This window comes from Alosa alosa, chromosome 19 (genome assembly GCF_017589495.1).
Source record: "Alosa alosa isolate M-15738 ecotype Scorff River chromosome 19, AALO_Geno_1.1, whole genome shotgun sequence".
NCBI lineage: Eukaryota > Metazoa > Chordata > Actinopteri > Clupeiformes > Clupeidae > Alosa > Alosa alosa.
The window spans coordinates 14,552,151-14,577,150 of NC_063207.1; the positions used below are offsets into that span (position 1 = coordinate 14,552,151).

General features: G+C 42.4%; 2 protein-coding genes across 4 annotated transcripts in view; one reads left to right on the forward strand and one right to left on the reverse strand.

Moving 5' to 3' along the window:
- The window catches only part of prkcha (protein kinase C, eta, a), a 29,378-nt gene extending 14,767 nt beyond the window's left edge, over window positions 1-14,611 (reverse strand). For both annotated transcript variants that reach the window (XM_048228471.1, XM_048228470.1), the window contains exons 1-7: window positions 13,767-14,611; window positions 9,660-9,723; window positions 4,492-4,645; window positions 4,244-4,278; window positions 2,372-2,454; window positions 622-751; window positions 1-102 (exon numbers count right to left, since the gene is read on the reverse strand). The exon at window positions 1-102 is cut by the window's left edge and continues 32 nt beyond it. In XM_048228471.1, the coding sequence (XP_048084428.1) occupies window positions 1-102; window positions 622-751; window positions 2,372-2,454; window positions 4,244-4,278; window positions 4,492-4,645; window positions 9,660-9,723; window positions 13,767-14,117 (919 nt within the window). In that variant the 5' untranslated portion in view covers window positions 14,118-14,611. The remainder of the gene's footprint in view (window positions 103-621; window positions 752-2,371; window positions 2,455-4,243; window positions 4,279-4,491; window positions 4,646-9,659; window positions 9,724-13,766) is intronic.
- A 3,515-nt stretch (window positions 14,612-18,126) lies between these two features.
- ccdc88c (coiled-coil domain containing 88C) overlaps window positions 18,127-25,000 on the forward strand; it is a 56,597-nt gene continuing 49,723 nt past the window's right edge. For both annotated transcript variants that reach the window (XM_048228463.1, XM_048228464.1), the window contains exons 1-3: window positions 18,127-18,725; window positions 20,702-20,802; window positions 23,745-23,853. In XM_048228463.1, coding sequence (XP_048084420.1) covers window positions 18,666-18,725; window positions 20,702-20,802; window positions 23,745-23,853 — 270 coding nt within the window. In that variant the 5' untranslated portion in view covers window positions 18,127-18,665. The remainder of the gene's footprint in view (window positions 18,726-20,701; window positions 20,803-23,744; window positions 23,854-25,000) is intronic.

Here is a 25,000-nt window from a genome sequence, read left to right on the forward strand (position 1 = left end):
GCAGCCCCATCTCGGCCAGCTTGTTGGCCAGCTCCACGCTGTTGACCCCACAGCTGGGTGCCACGTTGCCCTTACAGCGGATGTGCACGTTCATCTTACATACTACACAAGACAACAACAACAACAACAACAACAACAACAACAACTTTAAACTAAATTAATTTTTTTATATACAGTGCAGTGAAGGGGAACCTCACAAGACAAGTATAACATCCACCTACACAACACATACTCGGACAGCCACATTTAAACAGATTAACCCACAGACAGGAGATACAGATAAATGTCTGTGTCCACACAGATGGACAAGTAATTTAATAATGACAGAAAAATCAGAAATCCATCGTTCATTTTAACAGGGGTCACAATGGACCATGACTCTGTCCGTCATTTTGACAGACAACGAAAAAGTGTAACGCAACCTCTGCTCGGGCCAGACAGACACCGTAGCTTGCATGTAAGCAGCTAGACGGATTATCTGATTGGTCCACATGCAGACGATCAGAAAGGTGTAAACAACCATAACAAGACACCAATGGAGGTGGAGGACTGAGTAGGACAGACATCCCGTGAGGGATGGACAGGCATCCAAACGAGGAGAGGAGGGATGGAGAGACTCACTTTTGCAGTGAAGTCCTTGCCGGACGAGGCCCCAGAGTAGAGAGCCGCAGTGGTCGCAGAAGGTGGGGACCTTGTAGTTATGGACACTGAACTTGTGGGGAACGTTAATACTGAAACCCTGGTTGGTGGTCTGTGGAAACAGAATATGATAGGGCAGTGTCACAGGTTAGAACCATGCGCTCGTGATTGTGTTATCATCACACATTACTTTACCACATATTACCACATAAACAGATACATTAAAGAGAAGCTACTTTTATCACTTGTCAAGTCAAGTCAAGTCGGCTTTTATTGTCAATTTCTTTACATGCACTGGTCATACAAAGAATTGAAATTTCGTTTCTTACTTTCCCATGCAGACATAGACATGCTTTAAATACAGACATAGACATACTATAGACATAGCCATAGACAATAAACATTAAATTAAAGTGCAAGACTGAAATATAGAACATGTATGTATCAAAATAGAAATATAGGACATATATATAAAAAAAATAGAGGTAGTTGTGTTGTATATTTATATCGTCTTAACAGTTACATGAAGTTTAAACTTGTGCTTGTGTGACCTGTATATTTACATTGATATGCAGTATGCAGTAATTTCAAGTATATCAGGCTTGATGTGAAGCAGCAACACGTTAGGCTGCGCAGTCACAGTGCAGTTCCACAGGGGCGGTGTTGGGGGGGGGGGGTTAGGGTGAGACAGGATCCTAGTTTCCTAGGTTCCTGGCTGGCTGGTGGGTGGGGGGCTGTCAGTGATGGGAGAGTGGGTAGAGTGTTCAGCATCCTGATTGCTTGATTGTTGTAGGTGTGGTCTGACTGAGAGCATGCTTGCCACATTACTGGTGTTAAAAGGGAATTCCGGCGATCTCTCTCTTGAAACATAGGGCTAAATTATGGGAGATCAGATGATTAAGTTTGTGCTAGCCTAGCATGCATTACTCCTACCAGCCCTACACTACATCCTGCTGTTTAATATCTGCATCCTCAAACCCGACAACCATTCCTATCCTACCGGCCCTATCATCTTCTGAGAGCATTGAGAAGGGGATACCTCTGCAATGCTGTGCGGCCTATGTCATGATTCTGGTTAACAGGAGCCTTTGGGAATGTTTCTCTGCATTAACAGACATTTGAACATAATGAGTATACACTGTCATTCTATTGCAGCTCTCCAGCTAAGTTGTTCCAAGTATGTCCAAGACTAAAGGAAGTGGTATGCACATTTGCGCATGGTCCCAATTGGGCTAACCCCCCTTGAACGTTGATGGCACAATTCTCGTCACATGCCATGTGCGCTGAGCACAGAGGTGGGAGCATGTCATGGCCTTAACCTCCATACTATGCAATTCACAATTTAAACACCAGAGGTCAGTATGTGTAAGCATCTTCCATGTAAGAGGCTGTTGTGTGTGGATATAACATCCATTTCTCTTGCTCCCTCCCTCTCTCTCTCTCTCTCTCTCTCTGTGTGTGTGTGAGAGAGTGAGTGGGCGTGTGTGTGTGTGTGTGTTTGTGTGTGTGTGTGTGTGTGTGTGTGTGTGTGTGCCACTGATTCACTGGACTAACCAAACATATATTTTACATCCACATACCAACAGTTGCACTTTTACTCTGCTTGACAAAAAAAAGGAACTGCTACGTTTCAGTAAATATGCAATGTAAAAAAAGTTCACGTATGTGTGTATGTATGTGTGTGTGTGTGTGTGTGTGTGTGTGCAATATGCATGCGTAGGTGTCAGGGTACCGGTTCCTTAGCTGGCTTCTTCATGCGTGGACACACAATCACCACCAGCTGATGACACCTCTTGTGCACGACGCAGCTGCACACTGAAACACACAAGCACACACTCAGGCTCTTGTCGGGGTAGCTCAATAAAGCATGCACTTATAGAGGACAAAACATCCCACAATCAGTGGTGTAGTCTATGTGATACACGGGACTACGCAGTAAACCCACTTAAGAAGCATCACTATCTCAGTATACACACTTAAAACAGGCAAGGATACGTATTAACATTTGGGGTTGATCACAGTATACTGTACCCACTACAGCTAACCACTTCACCACTGCCCATAATCAAAAAGAGATGCACAATTACATATAAATAAGGCTCACTTGGACAAATGTGACATTTATATTACTAAAGCATGAACACTTCCATGATACAAATCTATCATGAAAAACTAGACCATCTGACCATCACTGCACTACATAATTTTAAATAGTTTCTTGGGGCCTTAATAAAACATCTGTGTGATACTTTGGTCAAAATACCAAAAAGGAAGAAGCACCACAATACTGTCTTCAACCCTGTCTGAAGATCCCTGTTCAGAGCAGACCTCAGACCTCGTGTGTGTTGTTCCTTTACATTTAGCAAACATTAGCAGTTTCTTTCTTTAATCATGAGTGGTGACACGTTCCAGATTGATTATTTTTTTTTATTATTCAACAAGCTTCGCTATAAGACGTCATGTAGGGAAAAGCTCTGCATGGACCATTCATGTCTCAATAAATCACGGTTCCAGACCATGGCAGCTCGTAAACAAACAACTGGGTTTCTGTTACTTCTGTGTTTTCAGTAACCAGTAACCATCACAGATACCCAAATACAACCGTCAAAGCACTGAAACGGTGAAATTGTCACACAACATCACCTTTAGATGAGAGCCGGGAAATTCAGTGGCTAAAATGAATTAGCTAAAATCGTCTATTTACAAACTGACCAATGAAGCATGATGGTTGCATCACAGCTCCGACACATTACAAGGTGTGTATGTTTGTAGTTTAAGCTTGTGATCAGGAAGATGATGCAGTGCAATGGTGTAGGTTGCTCATACATACAATACACTCCCTCTCACACCAACCTCAAGTTTCTTGAAAACTTTTAGTCAACAGTTTCTTGATAACTTTCATCATCCAATCGGAACACATTGAACCGGCTATGTGGTTGCCCTGTAATATTGCTCAAAAAAAGTTGCCCCATGTTTCACCTAAAGCACCTTAACACAGTGAAAACAATCATATTTATCCCCCTTGGTGTCAATATAACACCATTTAGCGCTTCCAGGGTACCCAGTTAGTTAAAAACCAACTGAAAGGGTCATGACCCTTCCTGGTGTGGTCACCAGTGTTACACACCACAATATCAAACAACCTGGGCAGGCATTGACAATGTCAGGGACTCGTCTCCACTTGACATATTCAGTTGTGACTTTTTGAGAATCTCTGATTCAGTTTTTAGGCTGAGATGTAACAGGCAGGTCAGCATAGTTGACTGTTTGTAAGTTTATGCCATGTCTCATAGGCAGAGAAAAGCTGTTGCTCTCAAACACTGTCCACTTAATCAAGAGTCAGTGTACTGATGAAGGAATAGTTAAAATAGACAGATATAGAAGGTTTGCAAAGTTATTTCATGCTTCCTTTAGTATTTATCAAAATATATTACTAGTATTTATCAAAATACAAAAATACAATATTTTAGTTTGATACAATGCATGACTACTGTATTTTGTAGTTTATTTTTGAAACACTTAAAATTAGGGTATTCAATATTTTATTCGGTATTATTTTAAAATACATTTTGATGTATTTTTGCCCATCCCTGCACACACTCACCTTGACACTGGTAACCCTGCTTTCCAAAGACACCCCTAAAAAAGAGATCAGCAAAATATTAGCAAAATGCTAAAACACTTCGTAAGGTGTACATTTGGCTGAAAGTGTCAAAACAACTATAGGTATAGTGCTTGTGTATGAGTGAGTGTATCTGTATGCCTGTGTGTATGAATGTGTGTGTGTGTATGTGTGTGTGTGTGTGTGTGTGTGTGTGTGTGTGTGTGTGTGTGTGTGTGTGTGTCTCATACCAAATGAATTCTCTGCAGTGGAAACAAAAGGTTGGCTGCTTGAGGAAGGTGGACATGAACTTGTGCCCATTGACCTGGTGGATGCGTCTCCGTACAGCCCCCTGCCGCTGTCGCGTGAACTCCTTACGGACTCGTGGTAGTCCTGTTGCCTCCTCTACACACACACACACACACACACAGAGAGAGAATATACACATGATGGTCAGCAACATTCTTGTGTAAGACAAGTGTCAAAGGCAACTAAGGACATTCATATAAAATAAAGTTAGCTACAAAACATAACCTGCTCCTCTTCTCTACAGTCGACCACACGAAAACAACCCACAGACAATAATTCAAGTGAACTTCTGAAAAAATAGAGTTCAATTCCAATTATGGCCTAAAAACATTTACTCGTCACTTGACAAATTCACACATACTGAGAAATGCAAAGCAAGCAAACACACACACACACACTCACACACACACACAAACACACACACAGTTTTCTATGAAACCAAAATGCAACACAATCCAATTTTGACTATACTTACTTACTGTACTATATTATACTATGCTCTATTTAGTATGTCGGTAACACTTTACTTGACGGGTGAGTTCATAACACATTCATAGCAGCTGTCATAAACTGCACATAAAGCATACTCCAGTGCACATAAAGCATACCCCAGTGCCAAAAAGACAGAATATAGTCAAGCAAATAATTTTTGCTTCATAAAAATTTATTTGTTTTATGATGTAACCTTTGCAGATGATTTCTCCTCTTTTGCTACTGGGAATGTCGAACCGTTCCAGGTTACACAAATACAGGTCAGCTGAATGTAGGCTAGTTTACCTCCCAGTGTTAAACTCAGTGATGACGAATACTTCACAACTTGTATAGTAAAGTGACATTCGATGTAGACTTCATAAGATATTCATGAAATATTTACAAAGTCTGGAGAGATTAAATTAATGGTATCCAGGTTACACAAATACGATGTTGGACTTTTATTTTGACAAGTTGTCGTTGTTCTGTCTTCCACATTCATTAAAGGTTTGGTATGAATGTTAAGTCATGTCTCATGAAACAGTCATGAATGCTCACCCGTCAAGTAAAGTGTTACCAAACAAATAGATTTTTATGAAACAAAAATGATTTGCTTGACCATGTTATGTCTTTTTGGCACTGGAGTAGCCCATTGACTCAGATGTGACATGATCAGGTATGAGGTTTGGGACAAAAACGGCAATGCTGCTTTGCGATTGTTAGACTTTTATTTTGACAAGTTGTCGTTGTTCTGTCTTCCACATTCATGAAAGGTTTGGTATGAATGTTGAGTCATGTCTCATGAAACAGTCATGAATGCTTTATGTGCAGTTTATGACAGCTGCTATGAATGTGTTATGAACTCACCCGTCAAGTAAAGTGTTACCAGTATGTCTGTGTATCTGTGTACGTGTGTGTGTGTATGTGAGTGTGTACTGTATATGTATGTGTGTGTGTGTGTGTGTGTGTGTGTGTGTGTGTGTGTGTGTGTGTGTGTGTGTGTGTGTGTGTGTGTGTGTGTGTGTGTGTGTGTGTGTGTGTGTGTGTGAGGGGTCTTATTTGCACATGACTACACACTGTCCTCTGACACAACTGTATTATTAGCTGCTGTTTGCTGCCGAGAAACACTAACCACATGCATGAAAGGAAGTGTTTGTGTGTGAGTGTGTGTGTGTGTGTGTGTGGGTGTGTGTGTGTGTGTACACAGATCACCACCGGCCCCCTTTACTGCATGAGTTCCGACCATCAGTGGGTGTAGATTAGATTCTATCATGTATTCTAAAGTATATATTCTTTATTCTACTCTAAACATGTTTTTAACAAAAACAATTCAAATAGGAATGATTATATACCTTATCCAAGACACCGTGAGGAAACATACTGCATCCTTGTCTGGTCAGAGATGAGCTCCTTATTGTTAATCTTGTTTCAACCTCATAATAAGCATGTGTCTGTGTGTGTGTGTGTGTGTGTGTGTGTGTATGTGTGTGTGTGTGTGTGTGTGTGTGTGTGTGTGTCCAGGTTAAACCCTTATTAAGCCTGGTAAAGCTTAATATGTAGTACTAGTAGTACACATGCTCACATAAAAGAGGAAGCACAGAAAAAGAACTGCCCGCCAAAAGAGAACACACAATACTAATAACCGGTGGGTCTCAAAAATGTTCTATCGAATATCGTGGGAAAAGTTCATTTTTACCCCCTAATTTAGTTCAAAGAGTGGGTCTTTCACATATTCTAGATTCATTAGATATAAAGTGAAATATGTCAAGCCATTTTTTGTTGTAATCTTGATGATTATGGCTTACAACTCATGAATACCAAAAATGATCTCCATAAAGCTTGTCAGCAGATGGAAGCATGAAGTGCATTAAAATCTCCTGGTAGAAGGCTGCATTAACCCTGGACTTGATAAAACACAGTGGACCAACACCAGCAAATGACATGGCACCACAAATCATCACTGACTGTGGAAACATCAAACTGGATTCTGTGCCTCTCCACTCTTCCTCCAGACTCTTGGAACACTGATTAGATGCTGATATCCAAATAAATGCAAATTCTGTTTTTATGTGAAAAGAGGAGTTTGGACCACTGAGCAACAGTCCAGTTCTGTCTCTTCTTAGCCCAGGTAAGACGCTCTAACCTGGTCTCTGATTCAGGAGTGGCTTGATACTAGGAATATGCCACTTGTAGACCATGTCCTGGACACGTCTGTGCATGGTGGCTCTTGATGCAGACTCCAGCCTCAGTCCACTCCTTGTGAGGTTCCCCCAAGTTTTTTAATCTACTTTGCTTGACAGTTCTCTCAAGGCTGCGGCCATCCTTGTTGCTTGCACACCATTTCCTACCACACTTTTCCATTCCCGTCAACTTTCCATGAATATGCTTTCATACAGCACTCCGTGAACCCCCTGCCCACCTTCTGTGGCTTACCCTTTTTGTGGAGGGTTTCAATAAGTGCCTTCTGGACAACTATCAAGTCTGCAGTCTTTTCCATGATGATGGTTGTGTTTACTGAACCAGACTAAGTTGTTGCTCTGGCGATCTTCGTTTACTAGTACGAGACTGTCCCTTCCCGTAGATGCACCAGATGTCCGCAGAAGTGCTGAGGAATTACCCTTTCTGAACTACAAAGGTGTTATTACCACTGTTATTATTATTACCACTGACATAGCAATTGGGCCCACACCCATGTCAGCAGCTGTACTCCTTCCTGGTGTAATCAACAATAGCTTCCCAGACCTTGTGTCCACAAAGCTCAACATAGTAAATCAGAATTTCAGAGCTGTGTTGTAGATTAACTGCAACTCTATAAACACACAGAAGCACTTAATGGCTGATCTTAAGCCTACAGGCCTAGGGATGTGTCATTGCTAAACCACCACAGTACGATGCAACTTTTGCTCAAACAATGACCTTGTAACACCTACGTCTAGCAAGCATTGTTTGGTCGAAAGTAGCAAGTTCCTTCATTCAAAACACTCTCCACTGTTAATGACGTCGGCTATAAGTTGATGGTGAAAAATCAGTCCTGTACATGTACTAGAGCATCTATAGAGTGACATCATATATAGCAGTGATTGAGAATACACAACCCACTTATAATGAATGGAAGAAAATGTTTCTGTCGTGTCCCAATATTTTCTTAATTTCAGCCTCTGCTTATGCACAGGTGTGAATGAGTGGATGTTGTGGATGCAGTTGTGTGCACAGGCGTGCAGTCTAACCACCATTGCAATCTATTTTTTTATATATACTTTTTTGATCCCGTGAGGGAATCTCTGTCATTTCACCCCTGTACTCAAGATGAATTAATGCAAAATGTAAAACGTTATGATAACTTAAATACTGAGTTGGAGGGTATTCAGGTATGAATATAGAGGGTCAATCTAGTCAAACTAATGCAATTAAAACGTTGACCTGTCGGTCCAACCATCAAACTTTCCGCCAATGCTTGCAATGGATCATTGGACCTACCCTGTCTAGAAACACCAAATCCAAGAACGATGGTTCTAACTAAAAAGATTGCAACTGAGGCTAGCCAATGACCCTTTCTAGAAACGCACCCCAGGATGGTGTGATCAAGCATCCCTGTTGCTTCTCCTGTGATCTCCCAATGTCAGCTTCCCCCTACAAGTTGTTTTACGCTTGATGGCTTGATGACCCAGAGGCATGTATGGATTCAGGATCAGGGGGGCCAAGCAAAACCTCTCCGATCAAGCTACAGAAAAAACCCTACAAACTTTCCTTTCTACTGCTCTCTCTACTGCTCAGACCCTTAGCTTTTTAAAGACTTCGTTGAGATAGGATCTGAGATGACCTGGTCAGAGATTATAGACCAATGGAAACAGGTTCCATATTAAGGATACATTTGGAGGTTTGGCATGATTTCAGGGGATAGGAACTATAAAAACTCAGAATGCATCCCCTAAAATATTTTAAAGGGACACCAGGCAACGTTTTTGTGTTAATTACTCTTAAGTGTTAATCTTCGTAAGTCGGTATATGGTTAAATGACTCATTACAGGGTGAATGACGACTCTCTCGCCTGCCCCTACTGCCTGTAGGAAGAATATCCCGCTTGCAAGTTCAGTGTATCGTACCCGCCGACCGAAGCAGGATCAGTTTACATCCTGCATCCACAGCACAGAGGCAGGCTAACGAAACGCTGGCGATTGTTGCAAACGTGTGTATAATGGCAGAGATATATAATGGCGAAGAAGCAGCCAAGCAGACGCAAACAAGCTAGCTAACATGTCAAGCTGCAGCAGCCAGCAGAGGGGACTAGCACAGATAGATCCAAATTCCCAAAATGAGTAAGAAGGTATAGAGTTAGATTTAGAACATTCAAGATTGTTTTTTCAGGGAAACCAACTTGTATACTGAAAAGAGAAGAGATTCGAGAAGAGAGAAACTGCTGGAGTACGACTTTAACAACTCTGCAAGTGTGGGCTCATCCCTGATGTTTTAAACTGATGGACTTCGAGAAGGGTTACTAATACATTCACCTTCCCCATTTTCAGTCAAGCTAGCAAAACCGAAACCATTCAAGCAAACACAGCAAATAAGCCTCAGGCCTGAATGTGTGAGTGAGTGTGTGTGAGTGTATGTGTGGGTGTGTGTGTGTAGAGATACTTACCATCAGTGAAGGAGCCTGTGAGTGTAATCTGAATGTACACCTTTCCCTCAGGCTCCAGGTCAACCTGACAAACACAAGAGACAAGCACACACACACACACACACACACACACACACACACACACACACACACACAGTCAATGTTTATCACATTTTCAGACAAAGAAGATAATGTAGTGAGACATTTCAGCATTTCAGGTGTGGTGAGAAGCACAAGAAAGGAGTGTAGCATAGAACAAGTGTATGTAAGCACATTGTTGCTTGGGTTACCTCTCTCTTTCTCTCTCTCTCTCTCTCTCTCTCACTTTCACTCTCCCTTTGTGTGTCCATGTTTATGCTTGTTATGTCATGCCAGTGAGAAAAGATGGACAAAAATGGAGCTTCTCGGCAGGTGAGGTATGCGTATGCCGGATTTCTGTCTGCGTGTCTCACATGCAGCGTAAGCCCAGGGAGAACCCGACGGGGGCCGGCCCGAGAGCCTGTCTGTTTGTGTTTATGATATCAGCCATGCCAAGAGGGAGAGTGAAGAGTGAGACTGAAGCTGGTAGGGCTGGTTTTTCCTCACAACTTTAACACCATGTCAGACTCGGAGACACTGAGGGTGTTGACTATACAAGTACCAATGTCAAACCTAATGTTAAGAAACAGACGAACAGCTGACCCTGTTTTGCACTGTACTGGGCCATGCATTTAAAGTTATCAGAAAAATGTCTAATCTTATCAGAAAACGGAAATCTGATAACATGTTGGACAGATAGCATTATGCCTTTGCATGCAAAATGTGAGATATATTCTCCACAGATAAATTCTCAAATGGATTTGAAAAATATGTTCAAAGTCCAAAACAGATTAATTAATTGAAGGTGTTAAAGGTGCCATGTTAACCCCGTGTGTGTGTGTGTGTGAGAGAGAGAGAGAGAGAGAGAGTGTGTAAGTGGGAGGGGGGTGGTGAAAGTTTTTGCAAGTGTGTCTGAGTGTATCTGTGTGTGGGTGTGTGTGTGCCTGCAGTGAGGTAGATTCGGTGGGAAAGCAGCGATCAAACAAGTGTGGGCTTGTGTCTGATATGTGAAAAGAGCACAAATATCGCCTTTACCCCACATCCCATCCCACAAACCATACACACACACACACACCTAAAATGAAATCAGCTTTAGGTGGACCTCTACTCAATTCACATGTCAAGACGTGGGTCTTAACAGTCTAATTGGAGTAGGAATTCTTGCTTCACAGGTCATCCTACAGCAAGAGCCTGCTATCTGAACATCAGTAGAAACCCTATCTATTGTAATACACATATGGTTTTGCTATCTGATTAACTGACTGTTATCAGATATAGCCTTTCACTCTCGACCTTGTTTGCTCATGTCTGATGTCTAATGACCAATTTGTGTGTGTGTGTGTGTGTGTGTGTGTGTGTGTGTGTGTGTGTGTGTGTGTGCCTGTGTGTGTCCATGTTTGTGAGTCAGGGTGTCAAGTCAAGTCAAGTCAAGTTAGTTTTATTTGTATGGCGCATTTAACATGCAGAGTGCCACCCAAAGCGCTCCACATACAAGACATTGACACATAAGAGAAAAGATGGCGGACGGAGATGCATAGTCGCCAGCGTACCTGTGACACCAAGACAAACAAGGCAGACAACAAACAAATAAACAAATAATAAAAACTAAAAAAGAAAATAAAGTTAAAAAGAAAAAATCATGTTAAATTAGTCCAATTATCAACCGGCTAAAAATGTTCAAGGGCAATGATGACCCGCATGAAACTTTGCGTGTGTGTGTCTTGTGCCTTTTCTCTCGTGGTACACACGTGTACCTCCATATAACCCCCCACTAAAAAGGCCATCCAGCTCCTCTCCTCTCGGTGGAATGATTTACCACATCTTTCTAGCAGTCTTCTTTCTAGCGATAATTCTGAAATGCATTTAAAGACTCATTTACCTTGTATCTAACCAGTGACTAGTTCAAGTTGAAGTAGTTTATTGTCATGTACTCATAAAAGGAATGATAAGAAATGAAATTATTGTGCTCAAGAGCCAGCTAAACTTTAAATAATAAATTAAAAAGTAGTAATTAAAAAGGTATATTGTGTGTGTGTATGGTGTATGTTATGTGTGTGTGTGTGGGGAGGAGGAGGTAATATAAGGTTTGGACATGCTTTTTGCTATTGTTATCATTTTGTTACATTGTATTTAGTCTATTACTAACATTAGTACTTTTTAATTTAGGCTATATGACTTTACTTCCAACTGTTCATTTTAATGTTAATGTAATGTTTGTTGATGCCATTGGAAGTTGCTTTGGACAAAAGCATCTAGGAACTATAAACATAAACATGAGGTGATGATCTTGCTCCACTACCCTACCAGCCCTCCTGTGCACTGTACCTCCCCAAGTCCTCGAGTGACCTGCTACCGTACTGCTCAACCCAAACTTTTCCACTTCGCTGGCTTCAGTCTGCTCCCCTCAGCGTGCACACAAAGAGAGCAGTCTGAGAGTGGTGATCTCAGCTCAGCGTGCAGGCGAGGCCGGCTCAGTGGCGGCCTTCAGTAAGACAACGAAAGGCAAAATGTCTGCGCTTTGAGCCTGCGAGAGTGGGTGGGTGGCTGTGGTTTCTAACCCTTAGCTCTCTCACTAGGGCTGAGCATGCAGAGTAAACACACACACACACACACACAGACACACACACACACACATACATACACACACACACACACACACACACACACACACACACACAGAGAACAAAAGAACACACACAGAGACACACACACACACACCATACAGGCTACTAACTACGGGTGTGCACTTTAAAATAAATTTAGCAACTCAAATGCACTTTGACGTCATACTTTTTGTAACAGTCCTATTACTAACTCCTAACACTGCCAGACAAATTGGCAGCTGAGAGATTCAAGTCTAATGATATCTGGGCTGCTGGTTACCGAAGTTAGAGTCTGCCCCAAGTTTCTACAGTTACATAAACAACTCAAGAGAACATTCTGTGAAATTAGATTCCTTTGAGTACTACAAGATTATTTCCAGTTATGGTCTAAATGCAAACACATCGACAGAGGTCATAGGAAGTCAGTGGGGACTCTGAGAGCTGAAGTGAAAGCCTTCAAACAGGTCTGGCACAGACAAAACGCCTTCAAGCTGATGGTCTGTGACACACCTAGACTGACTAGACTACAATGGGACTTATGAACCAGAGAGAGCATTGCAGGGTTACGACTCTATCAAATTACAGGTGGTTGGGTGGTGTTGCGGGGGAGAGGCAGGGCAAGAATGCAAACTAAATAGCTAATAATTAAACCCCAGTAAATAGCAAAAGTAGGTATGAAGTGGGGATGTGTTTTTGGATCTGCACTTGTCAGGGAAAGATTTTGAGTCCCCTGCAGGAGGTTTGATGGTCATGGTGCGATAACAGCTCTCCTTAACATGTTCTTCAACAACACAGAGGAAGTGAGAGGGAACTGTAAACATGATGTGCGACATTCATCACTCTGTCACTGATAACTGTATTGATCCTACACTAGGGTCAACACATTAGTCTGAAATGCATTGGGTGAATGGTAATATTTCAAAGTATGGGGCAAAGTATGGGTGCGTTGCACTGATGATGGAAAACTTTGTGCACTTTGGGAGCACTTTGCACTTTTCACTGACTGAATTAAAAATTGCATCGGCAACAATAGTGTGCGAGTTCTTTCTAGACTGAAGGACAAATATTTAATAAGTAATAAGTAACCACTGCTATTCATAGCATTCTACATATCTGTCATAGAGATTATGGCTGAGCAATCATCATACTTGCTGAATTAGTTATTAGTCAATGCAGACATTATGCAGTCAGTGATTAGAGACCAGTCTATACATTACAGTCACTATAATGTGAGTGAGACAGCATACCTGATAGTGTATTAACTAATGAGTCAAAGAGGCATAAGTCACTAAACTAGAAATACTAGAAACATAATACTAGAAACATTAAATAATTTATGGAATTCCCAGGGGTCAGCATCTCTTTGAAGACGCATCTCTCTCTCTCCTTTCCCTCTCTATCTCTCTCTCTAACACACACACAGACACAGGACAGTAGGATGACTAACCCATCCCTCGAAGGTTTCCTCGGTGCTCGTGGTCTTCATCAAGTCCTCGAACTGGATCGAACAGTTGGCCACGAAGTCATCATATCCAATGGGCGTGTCGTGAAACACGGCCAGTTCGATCTGTTTACCGCTGTTCACGTTCAGACCGAATTCTTCGTTGTAGGTGGGCATGTTGGTCTTCAGCTTTGTGTGCGTCTGCCCAACTTTGAACTCATCAACCTTGACCACTATGTAGGGGTCAAGACTCGGGTTCGTCTTATTGAACATGACTGTGTGTCGGCGCGCCGTGCTGGTGGGTTTTAAATCCACCGCCTCTCCAATTCTTAACTTTAGGTAGCCGTTAAACTTCATATTTCTTCAGGTGAATAGCAACAACAACGAAAGATGCACACCTACTCATTAGTCCTTGTGTAGAAGTGAAAATGTCACAATGCCATGATTTGTATAAAATCCGAATGAATGTTTCCATTCAAAGTCCCTTAGGCTATTTCCATACCCTTGTCGGAGAAAGTAAAGACTGTAGATTGCACATCGGTAGGCTACTTGTAGGTTATATTTTCCGCTGAATGCAACAGGTGCTGTGGCGCTTGGCTAACATAAGAAGCGCTACAAGCTCTCCTCTTCAGTCTTGGCTGTCTCATATAAACTCACTGGGCTAAACTGCTTTGAAGTGACACTTCCTTTGTGAAGTTGCCTGTGCGCTCCGTGCTCTGCGTAAAATACCCTTTTGCGGAACAGACTAAACGCTACAGCAGGCTACAAGATACAGTAAAAGAAAAAAGGGAAGTAAGAGGCTATTTGAATGCCAGCTGAAATCTCCACCAGAAGTTAGCACGCTGAAACTCAAGAAAAAAAATCTAGCTATCCCCGTTGACTATCAGTTGGGTCTGAAGGGTTGCGTTCTGCCAATTACAGTGTCACTGTGACATTGTAGTTTCATTAACACGTACTGACAATACAAAGCAGTGTTATACATGAGCGTATAGACTATGTAGACCATAATGCACCGCAACATTATCAGTCGTGCAGTAGGTTGGAATTCAGATAGCCTATTCAAAAATTGGGATGGGCCTTGTCCAAACTGCGGATTGTTTGGTAAAATGTGTGCTTATAAGCATAAAAGGACACGCTGTTTCATTATTGTGTTTATGGGTCATGGGATAGTGGCAACCTGCGCAGTCTTACCTGTGGATGTGGTGATACAAAGCGCCATCTTGTGGTGGGAACCAGGCCCATGACGCTACCAGAAGACGTTGCTGGAATAATAAGCCCACGGTCGGTTTCTATTTTGGAATGTTAAGATCAATCTGAAGCACAACGGACATTTTATATTTTGTTTAAAAGTTATCGTTCAGGAAAGGTCATTAACGAATTGCTCCATGAGACGCAACCAGGCTTGCCAATAACAAGTATTTTGATGCCCCCTGGAGGTTGCGCACTAAACACTAATTGAAAGCTATTATAGCCTACATTCCATGCCATGTAATACATGTCATGTAGACAGTCTAGAAAATAAATAATTTGTCTTTAATTATTTGTTGTAGAGTTGTTTCCATGTAGTTTTGATTGAATTGGAATAAGCATATAAGTTTAGAAATAACATACAAATTGCCACAAGTTCGGTGTGTGAATTGCAGTGAGAATAAGTCACTGTGCATATCATTCTTACTGGCAACACAAAAGACCATACGGTTTAATCTTCCTTCAAGATGCATCTCTCTCTCTCTCTCTCTCTCTCTCTCTATCTCTCTCTCTCTCTCTCTCTCACACACACACACACACACACACACAAAACACACACACACTCCCCTGTCTGTGAAACTGGGATTCAAATAGACATTCTTTGCCATGACTACTGTATAGTTCACCAGACATGCCAAATCAAACCGGAATCTTTCTCTTCCTGTGTCTCTCTGCTGTCCCAATGAGTGTTCTCTCAAGTGCACATGGAGAAGCCTTCACTGGTGGTCACTCACGGTGGGGCATCCTGCTGGTTGCCAGTGCCATTGCCATGCCAACCAGGAAACGATCTGTTTGGTGTTATGGGAACAAAGGAAAGGGTCAATTTGTCAGTGCAGTTACTGAAATTAAATTTCCAGAAAATCACCCATTCAGGTTCACAAATGCATTAGGAAATAAATTAGTGAAAGGACTGTACTTGGAAGTTTCTTCTTTCTTGAATCATATTTATACAGTAAGGACAGTTTCAGAATCTTAAGCATCATTTTGTAGTAGAGACAGGTTATGAAAAAGCAGGTTACAATTCCAACACAGGAATGCTGTGGAATTGGAGGGCACAGCCTACTATTATTTCCAAGTCACCGGTAGCTGCAGTGGAGCAATCAGGTCAGTTTTAACACATTAGGCCTTAATTTGATAGATAGGCGAAGTGAAAAGTGTTGGGTCTAACTAAAGCTAATCTAACTAGACAAAATCTATTTGCTATCTATTTTTACCATGGACAGGACACTAAAGCGCAAACATTGATGAGTCAGCTCAATGCTACCATATGCCACACAATAGCTGTATTTAATGCATGAGAACTTTGCCTGCCGACAGACTTTGCACTTTGCCCACCAAACAAATTAGTGACCATGAACTTTCCTCAGTAAGTAACTTGGTTTGATTCTTTGATTTCTTGTCTTCCTTTTTGTCCATTCTGCCTTTCTTCTCCATGTTATATGTAATTAATTTGCATCCCCTCTGAACTCAAACTGCACCCTTTGAACCCAGAATGCCATTGGCACATACCACGCATACCAGTCGTACATTCTTCTCACAGTCCTCCGAAAGAGCAACTGTGCCTGTCTGCTGTCTGTGGCCCGAGTACATCACACAGCACTTTCTAAGAACAGCCTCTCCCTTTTAGTGGCTTCTGAATGTGGTTGAAATTCCATAGTGAGCACCACTTGCCTTTTTCAGTGACTGTGTCCTGGATGGCTACATTGAAAGGTCCACATATGTGTCTCAAGCAGTAACCTTAAAGGTCATGCAAGGAACAAGTGCAGTGGTTGTGCTGAGTCTGTGTAGTTATATTGGAATGGAATGGCAAGAGTCCAAAATAATCCCGCTAGAGTAAATTCATTTTTATATTCATTGCCTGTACAATCAATTATTATATTGTGGATTTTAAATATACACAGAAGAGATCTCACAGCGCCCAATCAACAAACAAGCCTTCCGGTATTTACTGTCAAAAACAAAATAACTAACAAATCAACCTTTGTGGGCAAAAAACATCACCAACAGAACAACCTTCAAAAACATTTCACTATAGGTTATTAAGCAGGCCCCTTCCTTCATGGGTGTTTTATTGAATTAGGCCCACGACACCTTCAGAAGGCTCAACAGTGGTATCTGGCGTCCCAGACCCAACCACCTCCACACTCATGATGGGTTCGCTGTCAACAAATACTGACAAATTCTTTGGTTATTCCTCATTCATTGCTGTGGCCGTTTATGATCCGATCAGCAACGTAACCTGACAAACCATAAGCCCTTTATGTGGATACTGAACAATACCAACTCTTCAGTCATTCCTCTTTGTCGCTGTGGCTGTTTATGATCCAATCAGCAGCAAACAAAATGGGAATCCAACCAGCAAGCAGCTACCACCAACAAGTACCAGCAAATTATTTGGTCATTTCCCTCATTGCTGTGGCAGTTTCATGACCCAATCAGTAATCAGACAAACCACAAACCACAAGCCATTGATGTGGGCACTGACAAATACCAACAAACTATTCAGTCAATCCTCTTCATTTCTGTGGTCATTTATCAGCAATAAACAAAATGCAAACCCTTATGAGGACACCAAGTACCAGCAAAGTCTTTGGTCATTCCTTTTTGTTGCTGAGGCCATTTATGATCTGATCAGCAACATAATCAGACATGGATGAATGTATTTGAAAGTAAAATGCTTTCCAGTGAAGACAAATAAAAGTGTTACGGCTACATTTATTTTAACATGTTTCCCCTCATTATTGATTGACTGGATGGAAGGTGATTCCCTGGCTTACTTCTCTACTCACTAAAATTCAGCATATGGCATTGTGGATTTTGTTGTTTTTGACATGTATTTTTTTGTACACACTGAAGAATGATCTCATGTTAATGCTTACAAGAGCAGCATAATAAAGTATATTATCACAGGACTGCTTGCTAAATAATCCACATTACCAGAGGAGCGCGCTACTGAGCTAGATTGGCGCAAATAGCAGGTTGTCCGCCGCTGACGTCATGTTAAATTTACCCAGTTCCCTAGAGTCATACATTGGTTGATCCTTGCCCCTGTGCAGATCTGATTGGTTGTCTGAGATGTCATTGAATCATGTTATTCATTCGGTTACAGGTTGGATGCTCCAGGACAAATAACGTAAGGCAGGCAATGGCAACTGAAAAGCAAGTCTGAAGTTTCACCCTTCGCGGCAACGTTTGTAACTTTTTATACCATGGAATGAGTGGGCCTTTCGTTTGCATTGTTTAACAAACTGTTGCCGAAGATTACTTTGAATGTTTACTTACTTGGCCAGGGCTCCAAATTACACGCTACTTTGTTCTTATTTACTTATGCCTACTGACCAGAAGTTGGAGGAAAAGTTTATTTTGAACTTTGAACAGAAACGCGTGTGTTCCTGGAAGACAATACAAAAAGGGAAAGGACGGAAATCACATTTGTGGACATATTTCATTGATCCGAAGGGGAGATCTAGTTGATCGTCTCACTCGCACAGACCGTGTGGCTGGACTCCGATGCCTCACGGCATTGTTCTGCCCGGGGTGGTGGGCATGCGGGTTTTGCCTCTCATCGCTTAAGGAATGCTCCAATCGCAAATCTGGCGGATTTAAACGTGATTTTTGGATTTCTTTTTTGGGAGCAATTTCTTTGAAGTCGATGAAATGGATATTACGGTGTCAGAACTGATGGCAAACTTCATGGACACCCCGTTGGTGGTCTGGGTAAGACAATGCACCGAGCTCTCTAGTTTTAACAGACAATCTGTACCCACCATAGAGACCAGTTTTGAAGTGATACTTCGTTATTAAGACTTATTAAGTTGATTCAGGAACACACCTGCAGATTTTTTTCTCCCAATCTAACGCGTTTCCTGCTAGTTGACGTTAGATCATATTACTCAGCGCTGTAAGAACAACCGTTGCTTTCTACACCCAAGCCTAAATAATCTGCACTGTTCTAATTTATGGTAAATGTAACAAAAGTCGCCAAAACAGATTCCGTTATGTTATGCGGATACGCCTTTGAAGTTCAATGATATAGGCGTAAATATAGTCTACACTGTCAACTTAATTTATATGTCAAAGTTCTCTAGGCTAACATTATCGCAGCCCATATTCAATGGCTGGATATAGCACATTCTTAGTTTACAGCAGTAGGGATAGGGCAACATAAGCGGACCAATAGGCCTACATCAAACTGTCAACTTTGGAAAGCCTCTTCATATGACATGAAATGCTCTTTATCCCCTTCTCCACCCATTTCGTATACCAACCTGGCGTTTCAGAGGCAGCTCAGGTGATTCTTTGGTTCAACTCACCCCTTCTGCAATATCTATATGGTGAGCTCAGTAAGAGTTGATAATACCTCTTCACACCTGGTTTGTACATGGATACATGGGCCATTACCCATGCACAAAACACGGGTACACACTAAACATGCATACAATTCCATTTAGGCCAGTGTAAAATCTCCTTTCAATGCAAATTGAACTAATTGGAATTACAGAAACGTTAAAGGCCATTCATTTTGAAAATCAAAGAGTAAGTATTAAGTAGTAAGAGGGTGATGAGATGGAGTGTCTGTGTGAGTAGTTTGCCTCTGCCCATCATTGCTGCACTGTAGTTGGGCAGCGCCAGGCCAGAGTGTTGAGAGGAGCTGCGATCCAGAGGAACCTGCGGAACTTCCCATGGCCCCCTCACCCTGACCCCCATGTCCTGTTTGTCTGACCGACCTATCACTAGTTCCTTATCTTCCCCCGGCCTTTGTGTTTGGCACTGCTCGCTTTGCCTCCTGTCGTCCCCTAACATACCCGGACGCACACTCATGCTGAGGGTCATCTCTGGACCCAATCTGGCCTGTGCGTCTGCCTCTGGGGCAGCTACAGCAGGCCTATAGGTCCCACTGTTTGTTTCTGTCAGACTTTCCCCCCTTTCGTGTCAATAACTCAAAGCTGCTGAGAGCTGACTCTGGAGTCTCAGCCCCCCTACCCCACCTCCCTCAGTTTTTAGCTTGTTTATTAGAAACCAAAATAAACTCTGTTTGTTGTCTATCATCAGTGTTTGTCACTGTCAGTCTATAAAGTCAGTTAATTTTCTGAGCAGATATTAGGTACTACTTGACATCAAAGGGCTGTTAAGTTTAGCCTTGATACAACCTGTCATTTCATTCTGCAAATGCAGCAGAAGGATGACTTTCTTTACTCCATCTATTATTTGGCTGGCGCCTCACACTGAAACACACTACCTCATACACTCAGTTAAACTGTTTGTCACTGTTTCCTGGAGTTACTGCTTGTCAGCTAGTTCAGTTATGTCAAAAGAATGTGAAGATGTTTTCATCTAAATGCTCCACAACATCCTGTTTGCCTTCAACGTAGATGGTAGCCCCTTTGTGTAGAGCAAAGCCCTTTTATAGAGAGCTTAGAAGGACCAAAATACTTCTTTTGAGTCCTTCTGAGCATAAACTAACCACAGAAACGTTTAGAGATTTCAGACACAGGAAATCAAAAAAGCACTCTTGGTATCTGTAACATGCTCACACTTACACATTTATCACTTGAACTCAAGGAAGCCCCTGTTTTTGCCACTATAAACTATAAATCAGTGTAGGCTTGCAAACTGAATACTGATATGGGAACTTGTGATTCGGAAAGAAACTGTTTATAACTTCTTCCTTTTTCACCCTTGGTGTTCTGCAGGTCAAGACCTTTGGACCACTAGGATCCGGGACAGATGATAAACTATCTATGTTCATGGACCTAGTAGATGGAGTCTTCCTGCATAAGATCATGACCCACATGTAAGTGAACATGGATGAGTGTGTGTGTGTGTGTTAGTGTTACGGGGGCTTATCAAGCAGCTGTTGCATGTGCTCAATCTTTCTCCGTAAGTGAAACCACTTCCTGTCTTCTCCCTCATACAAGCACCTTTTGATAGAATCTGATGGCCATGCCTCAGTAGACATACTTGCAGCCTGTGTTATGAGTGGGATTGCATCTGCGTCTCTCTCTCTCTCTCTCTCTCTCTCTCTCTGTGTGTAAGGGGATGGCACTTTGATTTAAGTTATGGAGTTTTGTTTCTGTTTTGTGTGTGGGTGTGTGTGTAAGAAAGAGATATGTGATGGGTACATTTCTGCTGTGAGTTTGAATAGTCTATACGTCAGTGTCTATCTGCGTTCCTTTACGTCTCTCTTTGTGTGGATCAATCTCCTGGCTTGCATATGTTTATTTCTTGAGTGTCTGTCTGTGTGGGGGCGTGTAAACCCCTCAGACTGTGGAGCCTTTCACTTCATGGATGTTAAATATCATTGTGAGCGCTGTGTGAAACAGTGTGCTTCTCTCAAAGGCAGTGTGGGGGACCCCCGTACTGCCTCAATGTGCTCCATTGACCAAGGGCAGCAGCAGCAGCAGCCATGCTCATCCCTCCCCTTAGACCAAGCCTCTCCGACTGGAGGCCTCATCGGGCAAGTTTCACTCAACTTGGAGGAAAAAAAGAAACTTTCTTTAACCTCGAGAGAGTGAGTGAGAGAAGGAGGGGTTAAAGCGTCTGTCAGGCCAGTCTACCCACAAACCTTGCAGTATTTTGCCTTTTTTGCCTGTCTCTTCCAAAAGGTCATGTGTGTTGACAGCTCGGTGCTGTAAACATTAGAGGTGTCGGCCATCTTGTTTCCATCAGTTGGGTTGCTCAGTGGTGCCAGCTGAGGGCCTGCTGTCACCCTACTCCTGTTCTCCTCCTGCCTCTCACAAACTCGCCGAGGGGAACAAAAGCCTCAGATTACACCCTCGCCTCGCCTGGTCTCTCCCAAAGCACCACACAGCCTCGCTAGATAGAGAGAGAGAGAGCCCAGAGACGATTAGGGAGTTCAGCCACACTGTTCAGATGCTTGGCAGTGTGAATGCAGTTATCTTCTGCCTCTCTCTCTCAGTTTTATTTTCATTCAGTCTTTTACACTCTCTCTCTCTCTCTCTCTCTCTCTCTTTCTTTCTTTCTTTCTTTCTTTCTTTCTTTCTTTCTTTCTCCGTTCTTTCTTTCTTTCTCTCTCTCTCTCTCTCTACTTCAATCTTAAAATTTCCCTCTCTCTCTCTGAATAAAGTATCTTTATCTATCTATCTATCTGCTCTCTCTCAATACTTCAATCTGCTCTCTCTCTCTTTATCTATCAATCTGCTTCAATCTCCTCTCTCTCTCAATACTTCAATCTGCTCTCTTTCTCTCTCTCTCTCTCTCTCTCTCTCAATACTTCAATCTTAAAATTTCCCTCGGGATGAATAAAGTATCTTTATCTATCTATCTATCTGCTCTCTCTCAATACTTCAATCTGCTCTCTCTCTCAATACTTCAATCTGCTCTCTCTCTCTCTCTCTCTCTCTCTCTCTCTTCTCTCTCTTTCTCTCTCTCTCCTCCTCCTCCTCCCCCTGCCTGCGTCTGTCTCTTTTGTGCTCCCCCCAGCTGTGCTAACTGTAGCGGCCCCTTTCTCTCTCCACCCCTCCTCCCCCTGTTCTGTCCTTTAGCCCACTTTCCCCCCACGGCCCCCACCACCCTGCTTTAATGACAACCTAAAGTGTGTGTGTGTGTGTGTGTGTGTGTGTGTGTGTGTGTCTGACCAGTGAAGGGAACGTTATTAGAGGTCTGGGGAGAGAAAACAAAAGAGAAGATTCCAGCTGAAACAATGGCAGTGTGTGTGTGTGTGTGTGTGTGTGTGTGTGTGTGGCATGTCATGTCTTTTATACAGGACAGGTCACTTCCCATCCTAATACTCACTCAATCCAGATCCTTTTTTTCCTCACCCTCTTAGTCCAATCAACCCCATCTATGTTATCTGAATGTATTTCTGTGTTTGCCAGCATCTTTTTGTGAATACACAATTGTGTTGATACCCTGCTCTATGCTATGCTAAGTGTCCTGGTGAGGAGATCTGTGTGTTGAGATGAACATCAGATATCCTGCTCATGTGATGCAGCACATTTCCATACTCTCTGGGTTGGGGTGGGTTGAGAGAGAGGCTGCTCTGATCGGTCTAGTGAATCTTTAGACAAACACTCCCTAAGCCATCCCATACTCTCTGTGGGAGAGCAAGCAGGCCTTCCCCATGGGGCCAGCAGGCACCAGGGAGAGAGAGTATAGTATCTTATCGTCATACTTCATTTTCCAATTCTGCTCAACATATTTTGTCCTTTGATTTGTGTATGTACGTTACTAAAAACTTTGTCAATAAAGTTTTCTTGAATTAGAGAGAGAGAGAGAGAGAGAGAGAGAGAGAGAGAGAGAGAGAGAGAGAGAGAAGAGAAAAGTTTGGAAAAGGCACAGAAGAGCTAGCACCACTTGAGTAGAGTGTGTGTGTGTGTGTGTGTGTGGGGGGCAAAGCCCCTATTCCCATAGTTGTGCACTCCCACACACACACATACAAACAAACACACAGACTGAGACAGGAGAATAAACACAAACAGTCAAAGAAATTCTGTGCCAACTGAAAGCCTTTGCATGTGGTGCCACAAAACATATGCAAATGAAGGACCTAACGCCTATTTGGGACTCAGCCCCCTACAGGACTAACCGACACACACAAACACACTCGCTCACCAAGGCCCATGTTTGTTGATGTGAGTCATTGTTTATTAGGGAAAGGCTGTGAATGTGTATTGTTTACTTGACCTAAAATGTTGGCTTGTGTATGGTTGCTTTGTTCATGTCTTTCTGTAAGGAATTTAATCTTGACACAATTTTGCTTTTGTACGTTTTCAGAGACCCCAGTCCAACAAACCAGCGTGTGCACAAACATGTCAACAACGACATCAACCTCAGGATACAGAATCTCAATGTGGTTATCCGTCACATCAAGCACTACTATCAGGTAGGACTCATAGATACACACACACACACACACACACACACACACACACACACACACACACACACACACACACACACACACACACACACACACACACACACACATACATACATACATACATACACACATACATACACACATATACATACATACACACATATAAACAAACTCACATACACACACTCACACACACATTCACATACACATATAAACAAACTCACATACAAACACTCACACAGGGTTGTATATGCACACACATAAACACTTCCTGGACACTTTGAATAAGATGTCACACATGTGGCCAAGGGGGCTATTTGGATTTATCTACATTCCGGGTATTGTGCGTGAGTATTAACACGCACACAACCACACATACACACGCGCACACACACACACACACACCCACACACTTAATGAAGTAGACCTTTATAATTTACCTCCACCCCCACCCCCCTATACTGTACCAAGCTACAGCATACCATACCCTTGAGCTCTGCCTACTATAGGAAGCAATAACATGATTATAACGTGTGTGTGTGTGTGTGTGTGTGTGTCTGAGAGTATTTGCAATGTTGATCCTGGTGAGCAGACAGCAGCTGGTGTCTACATGTCCATATTTTCGACCTGGAGTGTTAGGAGGGATTAAGCATGACGACTGCACTGTGTGTGTGTGTGTGTGTGTGTGTGTGTGTGTGTGTGTGTGTACATGCACACATTAGAGAGTGTGTGAGAGCATCTTCCTTATCTAATATCCAACCACACATCTGCTCCTTTTGTTTTTTTATTTTCTTAAACTTTCCCAAGACCTTGAACAATGTCCTCCACAACCCACTTCACTTCAGGGTTGTTCCTAAGCTTCCTCTTAGTGACGTACCACACGATCATTGACCTATTTCTAAAAATGTATTCAAACTACATTCGGTTGAAATTGCATTGATACTGCAACGTGGATGGATAGCCAGCATCTAGCCAATCCACAATCCAGATCAGCTGTACAGCCTAGACGGTAGTCTGAAAGTGTGTGTGTGTGTGTGTGTGTGTGTGTGTGTGTGTGTGTGTGTGTGTGTGTGTGTGTGTGTGTGTGTGTGTGTGTGTGTGTGTGTGTGTGTGTGTGTGTGTGTGTGCGCGTGTGTTTTTATAGCTCTTA